This window comes from Abramis brama (genome assembly GCF_963993115.1).
Source record: "Abramis brama genome assembly, chromosome: 5".
Lineage (NCBI taxonomy): Eukaryota > Metazoa > Chordata > Actinopteri > Cypriniformes > Leuciscidae > Abramis > Abramis brama.
This window is the reverse complement of record NC_139967.1, coordinates 34,352,205-34,369,507: the sequence shown is the minus strand read 5'-3', so window position 1 is coordinate 34,369,507 and position 17,303 is coordinate 34,352,205. Positions and strand designations below refer to the sequence as shown.

General features: G+C 38.1%; 2 protein-coding genes across 2 annotated transcripts; both read left to right on the top strand.

Moving 5' to 3' along the window:
* Nucleotides 1-5,966: 5,966 nt before the first annotated feature.
* nanos2 (nanos homolog 2) lies at nucleotides 5,967-6,407 on the top strand (the record flags this gene model as incomplete). The annotated part of the gene is made up of 1 exon (XM_084115531.1): nucleotides 5,967-6,407. One exon carries the CDS (start codon nucleotides 5,967-5,969, stop codon nucleotides 6,405-6,407), a length of 441 nt encoding a protein of 146 aa, XP_083971657.1.
* Nucleotides 6,408-7,634: 1,227 nt separating this feature from the next.
* On the top strand, nucleotides 7,635-15,705 carry ptrh1 (peptidyl-tRNA hydrolase 1 homolog). The gene is made up of 5 exons (XM_084113690.1): nucleotides 7,635-8,303; nucleotides 8,939-9,158; nucleotides 12,986-13,085; nucleotides 13,184-13,229; nucleotides 13,322-15,705. Exons 1-5 carry the CDS (start codon nucleotides 8,115-8,117, stop codon nucleotides 13,580-13,582), a joined length of 816 nt encoding a protein of 271 aa, XP_083969816.1. The 5' UTR covers nucleotides 7,635-8,114; the 3' UTR covers nucleotides 13,583-15,705.
* Nucleotides 15,706-17,303: the final 1,598 nt, after the last annotated feature.

The window sequence follows — 17,303 nt, the reverse complement described above, 5'->3', positions numbered from 1 at the left end:
CTAAATGAGGTTACACGCACTTACATTTAAGCTATTTTAAGGCATGAGGAAAAAACTTTAAATATGTAATTATGGTGATCAAAGATGAGCTTTAAGGGATACAATTATTGACCACAGACTTTAAGTTTTTTGGCTTTTAGTTTGAATATGTTACTCTTAAGTGTATCTATAAGCTAGTGTGCTCCAAAACAATGAGAAAATTCACATTTAAAAGATATAAGGGTTCAAAACTTACAGTCTCTCACTTCCGCCAATATGGATCAACGTTTTGGATGATTTTGAATCACTCTGCACTTCAGCTTCTCATCAGATTTTTAGCCCAATCAAATGCTCTCTAGAATCTGAAGCGTCCCGCCCCCTACATTATAAATTGTTGTATGGATATGTAACAAAACAATGTGTTTACACAGCATAAAAAATAATATCAAAAAGATATAGGTTGTTGACTTGTTGATTATTACCAGTGGTGACGTTCTACAACATTGTATGCTGATGTTGTATGTCGCCAGAAATGGAGTAATCACTGCCCCAATGTGCAGTGAGCCAGCTAGGGTCCTTAACAGTGCCTGGATTAGTGTACACTATCTACTGATTCACGAGTTCGGGAGCTAGGAAGCTAATTGAGATCGCATCCGAAAATAGTTCCAAACAAACGCTGCATCCGAAATTCTAATCCTTCCCTATACTCTTTAGTCTGCGAAAAACAGTACATTAAAATAGTGTCCAAATATATAGGCTGCATCCGAAATCACATACTTCCCTATATAGTAGATGAAAAACAGCATGTGACAAAAGAAGTATGTCTGAATCACAGTACTCATAAAAAAATAGGCAAAAAGTACCTGGATGACCTACTTGTTCTGGAGAGCATTCTGAAGTGTACATAAGATTGACACTTTACTATCCCATGAGGCCATGGGAGAAGATTTGTGAATGGAGGTGAAGCGACGCAAGTGACGCTGGTAGGTCACATGATAATGACAACATGGCGAATGTACGTCCAGATTACATTCATACTACATACGAAAGTAATCTGAAATATATAGAACATACTTTTTTAACGGTCGTGAAGTGACTGAGAAGGGACGTAAACTGAATCATAACTGAACAGAATCACCTGTCGCAATTGCCAGTGACTTTTCTTTTTTGTGTGTGTGTGTGTAACCTCTAAAATTAGATCAATCTAAAACAAATGTTTAAGAGCAAACATGTTGAAGATTAGCTGATAAACTGTCGATTCATTAAATGATAAGCTATTTCCTCACAAAAGCGGTTTATTCAGCTTAGTGAAGCCTCCTCTACATTGGCATCCATTCAAAAAAGGCCTCTGGTCTCCTTCCCTGCGTGCCACAGCATTAGCAGGCGTTGCGCTTTTTTCGGCTAAGGTTGCAGGCTTGCCTTCAAATGGCTTTGAGTGTGCAGTCGATGGACACTTAGCTACCCCATGAGACCAAGGGAGGGGATTTAAGAATTACTTTTAAGGAAGTAGTGCACCAATTTTGGACGCAGTGAAAGTCACACCTGAGCCCCTGTGCATCTCCGTTGATGAATGAACTAACATTAACAAAGATTAATAAACACTGTAACAAATGTTTTGTTCATTGTTAGTTCATGTTAAAAAGGGTTACCCATTATTTTTATAAGCTAACTGAAATATTTGGACATTTAACACTTAATTTAACACGTAATTACATTAAGATTATTTTGAATAATCGGTATGCTGTACATTGCTGGAGGTTTCAGTTTCATATAAAAATATCATATGCAAAAAAGTGTCATTTCATTTTTTTTATTTCATATTTCTATCTATTTATAAATTACAGAAACGTCTGTCTGTCTGTCTGTGTGTGTGCGTGTGTCTGTTAACCGCATATCTCTCGAACCGTTAAAGAATAAGTTTGAGGTGCTACATGAGCTGGACAAGGAAGTGGAAAGGAGCAGTGTACAGGCCAACTGACAAACTATAAAAGAGACACTGAGAACAGTCTGTCAAGAAGTGGTCGGAACACAAAAACACCATCACAAAGAGTGGATCACAGCCGAGACCTTGGGCAAGACAGAAGAAGGTGGCAATAAACAACAGCAGGACTAGGACAGCAAAGGCCAAGGCCCAAGCTGAATACGCAGAAACCCACAGAGCAGTCAAGAAGAACATTAGGAAGGACAAGAAAGATTACATAGATGGACTGGCAGCTATAGAGGAACAGGCAGCATACAGTGGCAATATGAAACAGCTGTACGACACGACAAAGAAACTGTCTGGGAAGTATAGCAAGCCAGAACGACCCGTCAAGGGAAAGGATGGAAAGGCCACCACAGGACTAAAGCAGCAGATGGATAGATGGTCTGAACACTTTGAAGAGCTTCTGAACAGACCAGCACCACCAAATCCACCAATCATCAACCCAGCGGACGAAGATCTCCCCATCAGTTACGACAAGCCGACCAGAGAAGAGATCAGGAAGGCCATCACCTTGCTGAAGAACTGGAAGGCGGCTGGACCTGATGATATACCAGCAGAGGCCCTGAAAGCAGACCTGAACTTGTCAGTGGAGATGCTGTACCCACTCTTTGAGAAGATCTGGGAGAACGAAGAGATACCGTCTGACTGGAAGGAGGGTTACCTAATCAAGCTTCCACAGAAAGGCGACCTCAGCAATTGTAATAACTACAGAGGTATCACACGCCTGTCAGTGCCAGGCAAGGTCTTCAATCGGGTCCTCCTAGAGCGAATGAATGACGCTGTCGATTCACAACTACGAGATGAGCAAACTGGTTTTCGGCCGAACAGATCATGCACTGACCAGATCGCAACGCTGCGCATCATAGTGGAGCAGTCTTTGGAGTGGAACTCACCATTGTATATCAACTTTGTCGACTACGAGAAGGCGTTTGACAGTGTGGATCGAGAGGTCCTATGGAAGCTCCTCGGGCATTACGGCATCCCATCCAAGTTGGTAAACCTGATAAAGAACTCATACGAAGGCATGACCTGTCGAGTGATCCACGCAGGACAGCTCACCAACAGCTTCCGGGTGAACACTGGAGTCCGACAAGGATGCTTGTTATCCCCGTTCCTTTTCCTCATCGCCATCGACTGGATCATGAAGACTTCTACCAGTGAACGCAGGAATGGGATTCAGTGGACCTTACGGAATCAACTTGATGACCTAGACTTCGCCGACGACCTCGCACTTCTCTCCCACAGCCAGCAGCAGATGCAAGAAAAGACCAGTGTGTTGATAGCCACATCAGCACAAGTTGGACTCATTATCCACAAAGAGAAGACAAAGATCCTTAAGACCAACTCCGGCAACATCAACCCAATCACACTGAGCGGAAGTCCTCTGGAGGAAGTGAAGTCATTCACCTACCTGGGCAGCATCATTGACCAGCATGGTGGAACATAAGCAGATGTCAAGGCAAGGATTGGTAAAACAAGAGGCGCCTTCATCCAGCTCAAGAACATCTGGGCTTCTAGAGAGCTGACCTTGACCACCAAGATCCGACTGTTCAACTCCAACGTGAAATCAGTACTGCTGAACGGCGCTGAAACCTGGAAGACAACCAAAACCACCAATAGTAAAATCCAAACCTTCATCAACACCTGTCTCAGAAGGATCCTCCACATTCGTTGGCCTGACACTATCAGTAACACCAACCTATGGGAAAGGACCGACCAAATCCCAGTGGAAGTAGAAATATGGAAGAGAAGATGGGGTTGGATAGGGCACACCCTCCGCAAACCGCCAACAAACATCACCAGGCAGGCTCTCAGGTGGAACCCTCAAGGCAAGCGAAAGAGAGACCGCCCAAGAAACACATGGCGACGTGAACTCGACGCAGACATCACTAGGATGGGTTACAACTGGAGCCAACTAGAAAGAATGGCCCAGGACAGAAATCTCTGGATATCTACCTTTGGCGGCCCATACCCCGGGAGGGGTGGAGGGCATAAGTAAGTAAGTATATCATTTTTAAAAGGTTGTGGTTTAAAAATAAACATTCTGACATTAGAGGGTTGTATCGGTCAAAGAAGCCCCAAGAAGGTTGTGGTTTAAAAATAAACATTCTGACATAAACACTCAGTCAGCTACACTGTTTACTTCTGAATATTATAGTTTCGTTCCAGAACGTGATAAATCCATTTTGATTAATTTGAGTAAAAATGTGCTTTCTTTACCAAGAAAGTGGCAAGATGAAAACCACTATTTTCTGTTTCAAACTTTCACATAGCATCTTTAGGCTATAATAATAACATAAAAAATTCAAATCCAGATTTGGATTTTCAAAGATCTATTATAAAAACTGATTATTTTCCCCAAAAAATGCAATAAATTCATGACACTTTTTTTCCAAAATGCTGTCATATTGAAACTGTTGAAATCAGCGATCACTAAGAAATATCTCCTGAACTTTTTTGACGGTGATCAGCTCACAAAAACTGATTTTGCACGGGCACTTTGCACTGCTCCCTGAATCGACGCACTTATTCATTTGTGGATGTTAACGGTAACACTTTACAATAAGGTTCCTTTATTAAACATTAGTAAATGTATTAACTAACATGAACTAACAATGAGCAATACATTTACTACTGTTTTTGTTAATCTTTGTTAATGTTAGTTAATCAAAATAAAGCTGTTCATTGTTTGTTCATGTTAGTTCACAGTGCATTACCTAATGTTAACAAGATTTTAATAAAGTATTAGTAAATGTTGAAATTAACATTAACAAAGATGAACAAATGCTGTATAAGTGCAGTTCATTATTAGTTAATGTTAACTAATGTAGTTAACTAATTAACCTTATTGTAAAGTGTTACCATGTTAACTGAATCTGTAAGTCAGCTCTGCTGTTTACTTCTGAATATTAGATTTCATTCTGGTGCGCTTAAAGTTATCGCTACTGTGTAATAGTACACCAACTAAACATATCCTATTCAATGTGTTCACAGTCTCTTTCACGGGCATCATTTGTAGTAGCCTATTCACAAACTGTTTCCTCGAGTTCACTGTGTGCTTTCTACCATGCACAAATAAAAATGTCACTGAACTTTTGCTGTGTAATTGTAACAATAAGCACTCAAACACACCAAAACAACAATTACTAAAAACACACTCAAAAACTGATTTTGGACGGGCATTTTGCACTAGCACTTAGAAGGTTGTGGTATACATAAACTCTCAGTCAGCTACACTGTTTACTTCTGAATATTATAGTTTATTCACAGCCATCATTTGTAGTAACCTAGCCTGCTCCCTGAATTCAATGCGTTCACAGTCTCTTTCACGGGCACCAAACCAACAATTACTAAAACACACAAAAACTGATTTTGCACGGGCATTTTGCACTAGTATTCATAATTTTACATTTAAAACACTAATTTCATAACATTATTCCTGCAACTGTAATTGCAGTGTAAATGCATATGGCCTATAATAAAATAAATAATAAATAGTGATTTCTGTCAGTAATGCACAATATTGATTTTGCTTATTAAATTCCAGCATAATGCCAACAAAATACGTTTATTTATTTAAATAAATAATATGAAAGTAGCCTAATTTAAAAGTGTACAGTATGTAAGCTTAACTACATTTTTTGATGTGTTTTTTAATGAGAAGACTGACCTTTTTTTCTAACTTGAGCACCTGCGCCCCAAACATCCTGTGCACGACCCTGAAAATGTTACAATGTTTAAATGTTTACAGAAAGCAGACAGAGGCGCGTGCACTCAGTCTGGCACGTGCCGCTAATTGATGCAACACAACAAACCAAAGCGCGAGCTTGAACCGTGACCTTGTGAGGACCTCGGTCAAGCAAGCCTTCCAGAGGTCACGAAAATTGGACAGGTGTTCAGAGCCCCAGACAGACCAGACATTCCTGTCTGGAGTCTATAGACGATTCCCCTATAAATACTGATCAGGGGTCATGGGTGACACACACCTGACTGAACACTGGACATGATGCAGCCCTCCTCTCTCACCGATCGCGACAACACCATCCCCGCAGCTGACGGGTGTTTCCTCATGTGGCGGGACTACATGGATCTCCGCAAGACTCTGTCGCAGCTGCTGGAGGAGCATCGCGAGGAAAGGCAAGCCGTGACTGCGCGTGTGACCCCCGGGGAGCGATTCCTGAGCACCGGCTCATCCAGCAGCGCCTCCAGCACTACTTTCTCCTCCTCCAGCCGGGACCACCGGCGTGACACCTGCGGCTTCTGCCTAAAAAACGGAGAGAGCGAGGAGGTGTACATGAGCCATAGACTGAAAGCCCGTGACGGACGGATCCTATGCCCGATCCTGCGGAGTTATGTGTGTCCTTTCTGCGCGGCCACCGGAGACTGGGCGCACACGCGCCAATACTGCCCTCGGAGAAACGCTTCGAAGACGAGCGGGATGTAAACCAATGGACTCTTTCTCACACTTTCTTGTTCATGTAAAACTGAAAAACTAAAACTTTTGTATATTGCATGCTGTGAAAATCTGTTCAGAAACGTTGTTTGCATATTACTGGTTGAAATGTGTTCCGTGGTTCCTTTCAAAATAAAGATATTTTTCTAGTTTATCTAAACCCCGTTTTAATTCTTGTTATTTGTTTGCATTTAAACATATCATATGGGCAAATAAACCCACCTAAAAATGCATGAATGTTATAGCCTATAACACAATATCAAAGTAGGGTTAGGGTTAGGTTAGGTTAGGTAACCCTAACCCTAACCCAAGTAGAATTTATTGTTAAGTTTGTACTTTAAGTTGTTAAGTTTGTACAAATGGTACATATATATATATATATATATATATATATATATATATATATATATATATATATACAGTATATTAAAAACTAATGTGATGAACTAGGCCTATTTGCTATGACACCTGAATGAACTTGAGGGAAACAGACTTCACATTGCTTTTAATAGCCTAATCTTTTTTCACACTTTCTTTTTCTTTCTTTCTTTCTTTCTTTCTTTCTTTCTTTCTTTAAGTTAAAGTTAAATATGTAACGAGTAGACCTACATTTTCTTGGTCAAGATTTACTGGATCTGCATCATGTGCCATAAGATCAATAAGCTTTGTTATCAAACAGTAGCCTACTTGTATAAAATGCATAAATATACAGTAAGTTGTCTTGTCACTCTATATCTCCCAATAATATAGATGATATTTAAAAAAGCTATTGTTACGTTTACGGATCATTAAACACATTAAAGATTTCACAGCACAAAGATGTGCACCACAACCTGAAATAGATTAATATTTTTTAGATCTATACTAAAAGGCAATTTACTTGCTAAAAAGTATAAACTATCAATCAGAGGACAAAGGGCATGTAATAGATTGTGTAGTACAACAGGTTTTTCAGCGACGTTTTGATCATGCTGTTAATTTAGAAGCCTTTTGATAATGTAGGCTTTATGGGGTTAAGTTTTATTTTTCCCAAACTTTGAACGTGTTTGGAAATGTGTCTCTGATACTGTTTTTTCCATCTCTCCTACATGGCACTGTCTGAGGGAGCATTGCCAAAGGTTACTCTCCACCATCACGATAGGTGGCGCTGTGGGGTTTGTGAGGACTAATAAACTCATTCGCTTCTCTGAGGTCAGACAACCTCGCGTTGCCAAATATAGAAAATACACGTATAAAAATGTACGCATTCATTTACTAACCTGTTCAAAACAGAGACTGTTATGCCAGCTTCATCATTTCAGTTTCACATATATTTCAAGTAGTTCTGGGATGGACCGAGATAAATGTTATTCTTCGCCGGAGGTCACCCTGATGATTTGCTCCGTTAGGGGGGATTTTAAAGTTGAAATCTGGCAATCTTGTAATGCACGTTGACAGCAGAACGTGTGGATCCATGTCGGTAAAGACCTCTGATCCACGTGAATGAATCGCAAACAAAGCGTCTTCTAATCAATTCATATGTCCTACCGATTATGCTTTTATTTAAGCTGTAACGTTAACGTTAGTTGCTGTGTTTTGAAGTCACGATTATATCCGTAATATAAACGTTCACCAGCAATCGAGATGTGTCTGATGAAAGTCGCATCGAAACTGTGTTATAGACCGGTTTGGTAAACTTTAAACTTACCATGATTCATAATGAGTAACAACACCACAGTTCGAGGCAAAGTCTGGACGGCTGTGACTCAAGCTTTCAAACTGCCAATGGCTCTCATAATGCGGATGATAACGAAGCTGATTAACCGAGTGTTGACGAGCACGAGAGCGCTGCCATCGCCGAAGATGATGAATGGTCAAGCGGCAGTTGACTGTAACAGAAGGAAAATGGTAACTTTACGTTATCGAAAAAGTATTTTATTTGGCATTATTATAATTATTATTTATAGGTTATGACAAACCGGGTTTTGTTTCCCTCAAAAATGGATACTAAAGTTACCAGTGTCTTATGTGTAGTTATTGTTTATTAATCCTCTCTAAGGTTTTTTTTTTTTCAACACCACTAGTTTTACTGCTGTTCGTTAAAGTACTTATCAGTTGGTTACAAGTACTCGTTACAAACTAGTAATTTTTTTTTTTTTTTTTTTTTTTGCTAATAGTCTTTCCAAAAAGTCTCTTTCCCAACAGTGACAAGTATCTACAGTAACAAATATCAATTTTTCTATCTACTTCAATAACCTATTTATTTAACACTATTGTGTATTTCATTTGTTGATATTAAAAAATATATATTACAAGTAACGTTTTAGTCATTTAGTATTTTTTAAATTAAATTAAGCTGTAAAGTGGCCATTCTGACTAATTGTTGTTTATGGCAAGTAAAAATGGAATTAACTAATGAGATAAGGCTACTAAATTATAACAGCTGATGTGTCTATTAAATATTAAAACCTAAGTACTAGTTTAATCAGGACCTTTATAAACCTATGACTGAATCACTTTGTGTATTTTTTGTTGTGTTTCAGGTTGTCGGGCTGGGAAACCCTGGCATGAATGGCTCTCGACATAGTGTTGGTATGGCTCTGCTTACAACGCTATCAGAACGTTTGGGAACGCCAGACAGCTGGAGATCTGACCGACAAGTCTCAGGAGAGGTTTTTGTAACACACCTTCAAGACATCCAGTTGGTTCTTCTTCGACCCAAGTTGCTCATGAACATCAATGGTGTGAGTGTGGCAAAAGCAGGTGAGATGCATTGTATTATCCTATAAAAGAATAACTCACCTCAGGTGGATGATTACAGGAATCTTGGGCTGGGCGGTACGACAACATATATTGTACGATCCCAAATTCGGTTCTCTTTTGCAGCTTATTGCGCTTGAATGGTCAAATACACACGCATTTTATTGTCAAAATGCCCATCGGGTGGATTATTCACATACACGTGAACAGTTGGGTGAAAATCAGATGTGGATCATTATATTAGATCCGAGCATGAGGTCTTAAAGTGACAGCAGCCTAATATACCTGTGTCATTAATGTTAATCAAACAACAAAAGACAAAGAGAAAATCGTTCAAAATCAATAACCAGTTCATAATCAATTCATAGTATACAGTAAAGACTATGCAGTCTTTTATTTATTATAATATTAATAATAATGTAATTTATTCAATGTCTTTACTGTTACTTAAATAAACCTACTGTACCTGAAAAACTATACTATATTTAATTTGTATTGTATTTGTATACGTTATTTAAACTTACTTTATGTACAGTGAGGAAAATAAGTATTTGAACACCCTGCTATTTTGCAAGTTCTCCCACTTAGAAATCATGGAGGGGTCTGAAATTGTCATCATAGGTGCATGTCCACTGTGAGAGACATAATCTAAAAAAAAAAATCCAGAAATCACAATGTATGATTTTTTTAACTATTTATTTGTATGATACAGCTGCAAATAAGTATTTGAACACCTGAGAAAATCAATGTTAATATTTGGTACAGTAGCCTTTGTTTGCAATTACAGAGGTCAAACATTTCCTGTAGTTTTTCACCAGGTTTGCACACACTGCAGGAGGGATTTTGGCCCACTCCTCCACACAGATCTTCTCTAGATCAGTCAGGTTTCTGGGCTGTCGCTGAGAAACACGGAGTTTGAGCTCCCTCCAAAGATTCTCTATTGGGTTTAGGTCTGGAGACTGGCTAGGCCACGCCAGAACCTTGATGCTTCTTACAGAGCCACTCCTTGGTTATCCTGGCTGTGTGCTTCGGGTCATTGTCATGTTGGAAGACCCAGCAGGGAACTACACTGCGACCAAAATGGTCGCATATGCGACCTTTTGAAATGCCATTGCGACCCTAATTTTTAATGGGTCGCAAATGTATCACTGATTATTTTTGTAGGCTACCTATGTTTTAAGCAATATGCTATGATTTACTATGAGCATTTATTAAAACAGAAATGTGTATTTTAAGAATATGTTTTATAACGTGCTCTGAGCATTCAACACATCAAGTTGGCTTCAGCCCCGCGACCGTTACTTAAGATTAGATTAAAACGTACCATTGTATCAGTGCTGCGCTCTCTCTCTCTCTCTCTCTCTCTCTCTCTCTCTCTCTCTCTCTCTCTCTCTCTCTCTCTCTCTCTCTCTCTCTCTCTCTCTCTCTCTCTCTCTCTCTCTCTCTCTCTCGCTCGCTCTCTCTCTCAAACACGGACGCGCGCGCACACAGAGAGAGAAGATAATTGTAAAATGAAAATTGACGGGCTATAGTTTAAATTATGTTCTTGCTTGTTTTTTTTTCTGTCAAAATGTCAGAAAGCATTTTGTGTTATCCATCCATGTTTTTAAAATTCGTTAAATGACGGACGTTTACTGTTAACACAGCCCTCGTTATATGTCGGATTCGTCTAACTTATACTTGATATTATTTTTAGAATAAGTGATTCTATTATTGGACTCCTGTCTATTCATTGTCAAATGTTTTCTAAAAATATGTTTGTATTGGCTAACATTTATTCAGCTAATGCGTGTCCTGTTTAAAATGTGCAATGTTCAAACGCAAAGACAGTACGTCACAAATAGAAGCCGTTTCCCCTGTGCTATTTAGTATCATATTTGGATATTGGAATAATAAATTAAGTAGCCTACACAATGTTCCTGTTTTAATTTATTTATTTATTTTTACTGTTTTCTAGGGGTTTCTTAGACAAGTTGACCAGCACACATTATATGCAATGCAGTATAATGCATGTGTCCTATGTGTGACACCTATTTTGCACACAGGTAAAGGTGCCCAATATCAGTCATTTCTAAAGTAAAAAAAAAAAAAAAGTGTTTTGGAAAATATCTCTTTATTTGATTATCAGTAAATTTGTTTTCTATACAGAGATATCGACATCGGTAAATATCGGTATCGGCCATAACAGCAATATTAATATCGGTATCGGCCACAATTTTCACATCGGTGCATCACCACTTAAGAGTTCAGGAGTCTGCCCATCTGTGCCAACCATAGCATGTTGAAATCCATTTTGCTCTTTATTGTGTACTGTATTTTCTATTGCAGTAAATCTATCCCAACCAATGTTAAAGCAAACAAAAACAAGGCGGCATGTGGTTTAAAAGATGGCAAGTAAAATAAAAAGCACATCTGTATGCAATACAGTTTCATTATTGTTCATTATTATCCAGAGCGGCTTACTATAAATAATTTGTGCGACCAAATCATGTTTTGCGCCAGTAACTGAAAAAGTTAGTAGCGCAAGTGCCACCAGTGGAAGAGGTTAGTGTAGTTCCCTGCCCAGCCTCGACCCATCTTCAATGCTCTAACTGAGGGAAGGAGGTTGTTCCCCAAAATCTCGCAATACATGGCCCGGTCATCCTCTCCTTAATACAGTGCAGTCGCCCTGTCCCATGTGCAGAAAAACACCCCCAAAGCATGATGCTACCACCCCCATGCTTCACAGTAGGGATGGTGTTCTTGGGATGGTACTCATCATTCTTCTTCCTCCAAACACGTTTAGTGGAATTATGACCAAAAAGTTCTATTTTGGTCTCATCTGACCACATGACTTTCTCCCATGACTCCTCTGGATCATCCAAATGGTCATTGGCAAACTTAAGACGGGCCTTGACATGTGCTGGTTTAAGCAGGGGAACCTTCCGTGCCATGCATGATTTCAAACCATGACGTCTTAGTGTATTACCAACAGTAACCTTGGAAACGGTGGTCCCAGCTCTTTTCAGGTCATTGACCAGCTCCTCCCGTGTAGTTCTGGGCTGATTTCTCACCTTTCTTAGGATCATTGAGACCCCACGAGGTGAGATCTTGCATGGAGCCCCAGTCCGAGGGAGATTGACAGTCATGTTTAGCTTCTTCCATTTTCTAATGATTGCTCCAACAGTGGACCTTTTTTCACCAAGCTGCTTGGCAATTTCCCCGTTGCCCTTTCCAGCCTTGTGGAGGTGTACAATTTTGTCTCTAGTGTCTTTGGACAGCTCTTTGGTCTTGGCCATGTTAGTAGTTGGATTCTTACTGATTGTATGGGGTGGACAGGTGTCTTTATGCAGCTAACGACCTCAAACAGGTGCATCTAGTTTAGGATAATAAATGGAGTGGAGGTGGACATTTTAAAGGCTGACTAAAAGGTCTTTGAGGGTCAGAATTCTAGCTGATAGACAGGTGTTCAAATACTTATTTGCAGCTGTATCATACAAATAAATTGTTAAAAAATCATATTTTGTGATTTCTGGATTTTTTTTTTAGATTATGTCTCTCACAGTGGACATGCACCTATGATGACAATTTCAGACCCCTCCATGATTTCTAAGTGGGAGAACTTGCAAAATAGCAGGGTGTTCAAATACTTATTTTCCTCACTGTATACTTATTTAAACTTTAAAATGACTTTATTTAAATTTAATTTGTCTCTTATTTTAAGTTCAAACAAATATATTGTGATGTATTTCATTATCAAAATAAGATTTTGGTCATATTGCCCACCTTTGTTTCCATCAATGAAAATCTGAATTTATTTATTCTTTATTTTATTTTTTTTGTTTTTCCAGCCAGCAAATTTTCAGTTCCGCCTGAACATATTCTCTTGATTCACGATGAGCTTGACAAACCGCTTGGGAAGTTCGGCATTAAACACGGCGGAAGTGCAAGGTGAGTGAAAACTTTTGTTTTGATAACACTGGTTTAAGTTTCTCTCTAATATGTTATATTGACTTCATTGGTCACTGGACCATGTCTCTTCCTCTCAGGGGTCACAATGGCGTGAGATCATGTGTGGACTGCCTTCATACTGATGTAAGTTAGCAAATATTTCATAGAGCAAAACATTAACTATATAGTGACTTGCTGTATAAGTTCATTATAACACACGCTGAATGTGTCCGCAGGTGATGCCACGGTTGCGCATTGGTATTGGGCGACCGTCAGGCAAAACGCCTGTCGACCGTTACGTTTTGGGACGTTTTTCACAAGAGGAACAACATGTTTTAGACTCTGTCATGAAGCAGAGTGTAGATGTTCTGCTGACATTTCTCACAGACTCGCAACCCCAGACTTCTCCAGCAGAGGGAAGGAGAGCATCACGCAAGAATAAAGCAAGGGCGCTTTCACCGCCTCAGGACACCACAGAAGAGCACAAACTGAACTGACCTGTTACAGGTCAAGTTATCAAACATATCAGTTATCAAACATGATATGTTTGATAACTGTTTCTCTGTTGTGAAGGAGCTCAGTTTGGCTATGATGCCATGTTTAGATCCCCAGCAAAGCTAAGGACATGGAGGGCAAAACCAAAACTGGCATCAGTACATAGTCATTTTGATTACTCTGTTCTGAAGGAGTTCAGCTTTGTTAGAATTCACTGTGTCTGCCATTTTTTCAAGTCCAGTAGACTTATTAGGATACAGCAGCCTGCATTACATGCTCTTTTGTAGTTTCTATAACAGGATTTCCAAAATTGGGGTTTGCAAACTCCTAGAGGTTCCTGAGGGAACTGCGGAAGGTTCATGGCACTGGAATAGAAATGCCAATGCTGTTTAAAAAAAAAAAAAAAAAATGTACATGTCAAAAGGTTGATTAAAACATGAGCATGAGAAAATAAACAACAGACATTTTTGAACATGTAAAGAAGAATTCAATATATTTTTGAAAGGTTAACAGTACTTCAAATATATCAGCATGTTTATGAGATAAATAACTTTATTCATAGGCATTAATGTGAAAGAACAGTTTGGAAACCCCTGATTTAAAACCCAGATGACATGACTTCATCGTCAAGATAATCTTAATAGTGGCATTCCATGTTACTAGGTGATTTTAAATGTGTTCATTTCACTGTATTGTGGCATTTTTGCTTTTTAAAAATATTTGCCCATTACTGTGTTCAGCTATAGGTTAACAAACTTTAAAAATTTCTGACATTCAGAGAACTGTGTTAGTTAATAAATGTATACTGCAAAAAAATTTGTAAAAAAATATTTGAAAGTGACGTAAAAGAAATATTTAAGATTATAGGTCACAAATAAATTATGTCATCGATCAACTTATAGAGTGCCGCAAGGGTCTGTACTAGGCCCTTTGCTATTTCCAATATACATGCTGCCTCTTGGTAATTTTATTAGAAGACATGGAATCAGTTTCCACTGTTAAGCCTACTTAGTTTTATATTTCATCAAAACCAGATGAAATCTCTAAATATCCAAGTTGACAGAGTGTGTTAAAGATATAAAATATGGGATGACCAGTAATTTTCTTCTATTAAATTCAGATAAGACTGAGGTATTACTTATTGGACCAAAAACCTGTACACAGAACCTATTAGAATACAATTTGCATTTAAGGATCTACTGTTACTTCATCCTCTAGTTAAAGACCTGGGTGTTATTTTAGAAACTTCCAAACAGCCTTCTTCCAGCTCAGAAACATACGTTACAGAACGTTATCTGATACTGATGCAGAAAAGCTATTTATGACCTATAGACTGGATTACTGTCATGCATTACTAGGGGGTTGTCCTGATCCTCAATAAAACTACAGTTAGTCCAAAATACAGCTGCTAGAATTCTTACCAGAATAGTGTATGATCATATAACCCCAATTTTATCATCTCTAAACTGGTTATTAAGTTTCGTATCAATTACAAAGTAATTGTCTCTGATCTAAGGCCCTTAATTGTTCAGCTGTATTTAACCGATCTTATATCGCCCTATGGTCCATCAAACTCATGGGCAATTTTGGTTGTACCTAAGGATATCTAAGTCCACTAAATTGAGAGCGTTTTTGTATTTGGCTCCTAAACTCTAGCCTTTATAATGTTCGAAGCTCAGACACTCTCCCAGTTTAAATCTAGATTAAATACGCATCTCTTTAGCCAATGATTCACATAATACACCTTATAACCTCCGGTTATATCATGAAATGCACATGATTATCTTTTTCTTAAATTGTTATGAACAGCAGCTACGCTAATTATTAATTTGCTTTTCTGTTTCTACCTTGGGATGCCCATAAGAGTACGCCAGCTCCAGTTTGATTCCAGCCTCTTATGAAGATTTCTAACACCTGTGAAGAGATGAGACGACGCCAAACCCTGCGAGCACTCAAAAAAATAAGCTGTTGAGCGAACTTGATTAAATTAAGGAAAACTTTTCCACGAAAATGAATTACATTTTTCCAACAAAATCTAATTTGTTTGAAATGATTTGTTGTAATCTTGTTGTATGAACTTAAATTCATTTAGTCATTCCTGCTAGATAAAGTTTTGTCAAGTTGACTACATTTAATTTTTGCCCTGCCTAAAATCACCAACATTATAATTTTAGTTAATTTGACTCTACAGTTATTTCCAATGATAGGAGCTACTAGTGTTCAGTTTATTTAAAACCACTTTTTACAGAGTAATATTGAATATTACTTAAGCAGGTTTGCAAAAGAGGTTTAATGCATGTATAATGTATACTGAGTGCCCACAGCCCTAAACTAAACAGTCGCCACTCTTCTGCATAATGGTAACCACAAAATTCAAAAACATTACATAAAGTCCTCCAAATTACTTAACTGAATATTAAACACTAACATTGACTAACAACATCTTTCCAGAAAAACACATACAATAACACTTTAATCCCTAAATTTACCCTCCTAATGCAGTTCCTCTCAAAGCATGCTGGGAACTACAGATCCACTGCCCAGTTAGTTGTCAACAAAAATGATTCATGTAGTTTTCACACAAATTAATTAAGTAAACTTCAGTTTTAAATATATTAGGTTGATTGAACACAATTAAATTAAGTTGTGACAAAATATTAAACAATCGTGTTACTTCTGCTTATTTTAATTAATTGAATTTATCAAGAGGCAACAATTCATTTTTTGGGTGAGGACTTCAGATAACTCCAACTCTGAATCAACATGCACCACTAACAAATTTTCTATATAATCATTATGATCACAACTTGTAGTAATTGCATTAATGATATCATTGTTTCTGCCTAAACGATTACATGATATTAGCTAGCTGCATGATTTGTAGTATCTTACAACTGTACATTTCTGACATATGGACATCACTTTGACGGTGTCACCTCTGATAACATATTACTAAAATGTAGAAGCATGAATTTTTCTGTAAAGGTGCTTTGAAACTATATGTATGTTAAAAGGGCTATATAAATGTGAATTGAGTTGAATTGAATCATGCGACTTTATACAGGCGTTCAGATGTTCTTCCATTGAAGCATCTTAAATCATGCCGGAGAAAATGATCATCAGATCTGACACAAACATGTGGAGTTCATGCAGCTCCAGTGCTGCTCTCATTAAAGCAAAAGTGTGCTACAATATTCTGATATTCAATGTAAAAATAATAAGCATTTGAAAAAATTCTGTATAAAATGAGAAGAATTCTAAAAAATAATAGAATAATTATATATAAATAATTTCATCAGCTCATACAATAAAGAAAGTTGTGAATGAATTCCATTGTTAAAATAAGAGAGAATCACTTGTTTCGTCACTGAATTAACAAATGCTGAATGAACACTGAATCAACAAAACACAATCAATGCAACTCTAATATACAACAATGAATATTGCAGGAGCCGGTTTAATGTCTTTCTGCCAGCTCTTTGCTTGTCGGCTTTAATCGCACTTAAAAGTTATCAAGTCATGAACTCGTAATTAACACCATAACTGATTAAAAAAAGAAATACGGACAGAGAAGGATAAAATGTTAATAATCAGTGATCTGAATCAGTGCTGTGCTGAGATTTCTGACAGATGTGGAGCGTCCATCCTAGAGGACTACAAAGAGTTCCATCAATACCACAGCATTAGAGAACTATTGAAAAATACTTCAAAGACAATATCACT

Excerpts from the sequence above, each read along its gene's own strand:
- ptrh1 (XM_084113690.1), top strand. The coding sequence starts at position 8,115 with ATGAGTAACAACACCACAGTTCGAGGCAAAGTCTGGACGGCTGTGACT. Across the intron at positions 13,086-13,183 it reads AAACACGGCGGAAGTGCAAG|GGGTCACAATGGCGTGAGAT; the intron begins GTGAGTGAAAAC and ends TCTTCCTCTCAG. Across the intron at positions 13,230-13,321 it reads TGGACTGCCTTCATACTGAT|GTGATGCCACGGTTGCGCAT; the intron begins GTAAGTTAGCAA and ends ATGTGTCCGCAG.